General features: G+C 28.2%; 1 protein-coding gene across 1 annotated transcript; it reads left to right on the forward strand.

Moving 5' to 3' along the window:
- Nucleotides 1-992: 992 nt before the first annotated feature.
- On the forward strand, nt 993-2713 carry LOC135952657 (rho guanine nucleotide exchange factor 25-like). Its single transcript, XM_065502673.1, has 6 exons — nt 993-1078; nt 1152-1268; nt 1569-1758; nt 1913-2050; nt 2108-2332; nt 2396-2713. The coding sequence occupies exons 1-6, from the start codon at nt 993-995 to the stop codon at nt 2546-2548; spliced, it is 909 nt and encodes a 302-aa protein (XP_065358745.1). The 3' UTR covers nt 2549-2713.
- Nucleotides 2714-5396: the final 2683 nt, after the last annotated feature.

The raw sequence follows: 5396 nt of genomic DNA on the forward strand, positions 1-5396 counted from the left end.
CAATGAAATAAATATTTAAATGTGTCATTATAATAATTATATTTATATTTAAACAAAATTTTATTAAATGTTAGTTTTTATTGTAAATGTTTAAATTTAAAGAGAAACTGATACAAAAGAATATTAAACATAAATATACAATATACATACTTACAAATTATACTTGCATATACATATGTATGTACTACATAAATGTTTATGGACTTTGCATATACATACATACATACATAGATATTAAAATGACAGCAAACAATTAAAAAACATAACAAATATACTAAAAAGCAATGATGAAATTGATGTGTTTAATTTCCGTTTAGGTAGTTTATTCAAGAGTTGGATTGGAGGAGTAATTGAATCGAAATGATTGTAACTAAAAGGATAGGATAGAATAATTTAGAACAGGAAGCAGCAATAAACCTTGGAATATTACCGCCGGAATGTTGTGTCAATTGTTTTATACGAACTAATTCCATGATTTAATTTTGGTACAAATTTGATAATTTATCAAAGAATTTTCCTAAAAATGTTTGAGACCACTGTAATAATATCCAAAACAACGAAACACTTCATTTAATTTATTTTATTTTAAAGACCTATCACTCACGGTTTTTTACTTGTTTAGTTTCAATTCCCTTCTCTATAAGGATTTAAATAATTAAAAAAGGACTACACAAATTTTCAGTCTTCCGAAAGCGTCAAAATATAATCGAATATGCCAAAAACTACACTATACTCGTAGAGCAAAAACTGGCTCAATTGTGTTACAAATTCAATCATTCTCTTTTCATTTATAAATCCACATACATATATATTTACATTGCATGAATTTCTATAATATGTATTTATAAGTACTTTGCGGTTAAAATTCTTTATAGATAATGTATTGCAACAAACCTCCTTAAGAGCAATACCTCATTGTAATTGTAATCTTTAAATGATTCAGATCGATTTATCCAAACATTTAATAAATTGCTAAACAATATTTTACGCAAATGGAAGGTTTATCAAATCCACTTATAGCCGAATTAATAGCCACTGAAGAGTGCTATATAAATACATTGAACAAAGTTGTCAGTGGGTAAATAAATGATCGCTGAGATCTTAAAAGTTGATCATGATAATATAAAATGAGACCCTTTCTGGTTTTATAGCTACATGGTTGAGTACTTTAATGAAATTAGTAAAATTCCTGTACCTGAAGATTTGAAGAAATACGATGCTGATTCGATATTTGGCAATATTACTGAAATCCATGATTGGCATAAAAAGTAAGTGCAATAAAATGTTTATCTATGTTTACTCTTCTTAAATTGAAGTAGCTAGTTAATGAGATTTGGAGTCAAGTTTTCAAGCACTAATGATTTGATCCCTTTGGGATCAACTTTATAAGATACGAATATTTAAAGATACACAAACGTAAATATTTTCGAAATTAAATAATAATTGAAATGACCAAATATGATCAGAATCGGAAGATATAATGTCAGTTTAATTGTGTTGTCTTATGCATTTCATGTTATTGCAAATTTGACCTAAATGATTTATTATTTACGATTATTTCATTCCAGTTATTTTTTAGAAGCATTGAAGGACAATTCAGATTCTTTTCCTGGTTTGAGTAAAGTTTTCATCCAGAATAAATCTCAATTTGACATGTATCAAAAATACATCAGCAATATACCAATATCGAATTATCTGATCGAAAAGTACATTAATTATTTTGATCAAATCCAAAAGATGTTGAAGCAAAAAAATAGTGTAAGTAATAAATTTAAATTTATAAATGTACATATATCATTCATTCCATGAAAGATGTCTTCAGAATTTTACACACATATACCCACCCTATGGAGTTATTGCGACATTTCCAAATCAATTTTTTTTTTTTTTTTTGATAAATGTCTTGTTACAGATAAAAGACTTCATTAGAGCTCCCGCACAAAGAATATGTCGTTTCAAAATGCTGCTCAATGAAATTGTAAAACAGCTTACAAATAAAAATTTAGTTGAGGATGCAAACTGTATAAAAGAAGCATTAACCATGATTGAGGTAAATTTCACATTAAGTTTTTAAAAAATTTTATTAATTTTATAGTATTTTCAACAGAATTGTTTTTACGAATTAGATAAAATACCCTGTTTTACTGATTTAACAAAGTTCGATGGTATTTTATTGGCCCAAGGAAAACTTTTACATTGCGGTTCTCTAATGTGTACCTACAATGGGAAACTACGCCAATTATACGTATTTATTTTCAGGCGGTTGATCTTATTTACGAAAAGGAAACAACATAAATATAGCAGTATTTACAAGTCTTATCTGCAGATACCGGTAATTTAGAGATTATCTCAGATTTAAAGAAAACATCCAAAACTACTCTCTTTCATTTAACAGATAAATATGTTGGAACTGAAGGAGTTGAACAATAGCACGTTTTCCCTTCAAGTAACGGATCCGAATAAACCCAAATACAGTATTATTTGTGAGAGCAACGCAGAGGATCTTTATACAAAATGGATACAGATCATTAAACAGCAAATAGAGTAATTAAATTAATTTTCATTAAGATATTGTGCATCAGATATCAGAAGATTGTTATTGTAAAAAGTAATATATATATGTATGTACATTAGGGATATAACTATTGACATTTTTTGCAAAAATGCAAATTGGCATAGCATAGTCGAATAGAGCATTACAAAATATGAAAAACCATGTTATTATTTTTTCGCGTTTGTTAAAAAAGTTCACGCACCAAACGCAATAAAAATAAAGTTTTCATTAAATATTTTAAATTTTTTTAAAATACAATACATTTTATTCCTTCGTTAAGTTATTTTTATAATTAATAATAACTGCGGACATAGTTCTAAAAATAATTTTAGTATCCCTCACACTTTTGGTTTATTTTAGAAGTTGGTGTTGGTGCGTGATGTTTTTGATTCCAAATGACCTAAAAAATGATTTTCATTACTTACTATATATCATTGGCCATCACGTGGTGGTATGCCAAAAATTTCTCCAAATTTAGTTATATGCTTAATTTTTTTGTTATATAATTACTTTTTTGGAAATAATTCGGTATCTTGGGAACTATTGGAGATATTATTACGAAATTTCACATGGTTTGAGCTGAGTTGCTTTCGAGTTGATTTACTTTTGTTCAGCTTCCTAGCTCTAATGGGGGCAAGTACGTAGCCCCTCAAAGTTGGCCACCTCGGGTCTAAAATTTTTTAAAAAAATCGCCAAAAATCCATTTATGATCCGAATGTAGGTTATTTATATTACTTGAAGAGATATTCAGGTTTATTGATTTATTATACCCTTCACCTTCGTGAGAAGGGTATATATAAGTTTGTCATTCCGTTTGTAATTTCTACATTTTTCATTTCCGACCCTATAAAGTATATATATTCTGGATCCTTATAGATAGCGGAGTCGATTAAGCCATGTCCGTCTGTCTGTCTGTCTGTCTGTCTGTCTGTCTGTCTGTCTGTCTGTCTGTCTGTCTGTCTGTCTGTCTGTCTGTCTGTCTGTCTGTCTGTCTGTCTGTCTGTCTGTCTGTCTGTCTGTCTGTCTGTCTGTCTGTCTGTCTGTCCGTCTGTCTGTCTGTCTGTCTGTTGAAATCAGTTTTCTGAAGACCCCAGATATCTTCGGGATCCAAATCTTCAATAATTCTGTCAGACATGCTTTCGAGAATTTTGCTATTTAAAATCAGCAAAATCGGTCCACAAATGGCTGAGATATGAGGAAAAAACCAAGACAACCTCGATTTTTGACCTATTTTTTACCTATATCTGGATTACTAAGACATTAATATAGACAATATGGATATCTAATGATAGATATTTCAAAGACATTTGCAACGACGTATATAAGACCATAGTAAGTTGGACCTACAATGGGTCAAAATCGGGAAAAAAAATTTTAACCCGAATTTTTTTTCCAAAAAAAATTTTAACCCGAATTTTTTTTTCCAAAAAAAAAATTTAAAAAACAAAAAAAAATTTAAAAAAAATTTTAAATTAAAAAAAAAAAAAATTTTAAATTTAAAAAAAAAAAAATTTAAATTTAAAAAAAAAAAAATTAAATTTAAAATAACAATCGAAAAATTTTTTTTTCAAAAAATTAAAAAAACAACTGGAAAACAAATTAAATTTTGTTTACCTAAAAATATTTAAAATTTTGAAGTATAATTTGGTGAAGGGTATATAAGATTCGGCACAGCCGAATATAGCACTCTTACTTGTTTTTTTTTAATTTTGCTCGATCTTTTTATGGTTTTTTAGATATGGGGGGCCTACGGAGGGTCGAAATTTATTTTTAAAATATCAGCTATATTGTCGATAAAATTTTAAATAAAATAAAAACAACTTGCTAACTGATATCTCTTCCCTATAAAAAGTTATACGCATCCAAAGTTGGAACTTGTAAAAAGGACCGCATTTTTTACGTAGAAAAAAAATTTCTTCGGGACTATATATAATTTTTATATGATCCGGAAAGATAACTTAATGCAAAGGCGTGTAAAGAAAAACTTGGCTCACTTAAACGGACATACCACCCCCAGTCCTATCAAAACTTGGCCAATTTACAAAAAAAAAATTTAGTTTGAGTAAAAAATTCCAAAAAATGCAAAGCACAGATCCACGAAAAAGCTCTATATTTATATAACCCCATATGTTTTTTAAATATGTACTAATTATTTTTATTACCACATGGTAAATAACGTAACAGTAGGCACTTTTCTAAAAAAACTCAGTTTTTGGAACACATTTCCTAAGACGGAATTTCAGTATTTGAAAATAAAAAATTTCAAAAATTGTAATGCCATTGATTTAAGGACATTTTAGTTATTTTTAATTGTTAAAATTTTATATTTTTATTCGTGGAAAATCACCATATGAATTTTTTTTTAGTTTTTAAGATAAATAAAGTCCCAAAATTTTATAAAATTATTTAATTTTACTAAAATATCAATCCTCAAGTCATAGTGAGGGGCTACGCACTGGCCCCCATTGGCATAAGGAAGCTGAACAAACGTAAATCAACTCGAAAACACCTCAGCTCATACCATGTGAAATTTCTTAACAATATCTCCAATTGCTTCCAAGATACCGAATTAAAAAAAAGTTTCTAAACCACTGTGATATGTACCTACATATGTATGTACTATAAACGAGTAAAATATTAATTTTTGTTTCACATTCTTTGTTAATTTCACATTTATCATCATCAGGGAAACCGGAGTTTTTTCCTCTACGTCCTATTGAGCCTTGCATAAGATACAATATTTATCCGTTTTAGAAGATTTTCAGAATTTTGGCATCGATTTGTTAGTGTACATACATACATATGTATATTTTTACATTTATTTTCTTTTTTTTGACTTTTT

The sequence above is a fragment of the Calliphora vicina genome, chromosome 2 (genome assembly GCF_958450345.1).
Source record: "Calliphora vicina chromosome 2, idCalVici1.1, whole genome shotgun sequence".
Classification (NCBI taxonomy): domain Eukaryota; kingdom Metazoa; phylum Arthropoda; class Insecta; order Diptera; family Calliphoridae; genus Calliphora; species Calliphora vicina.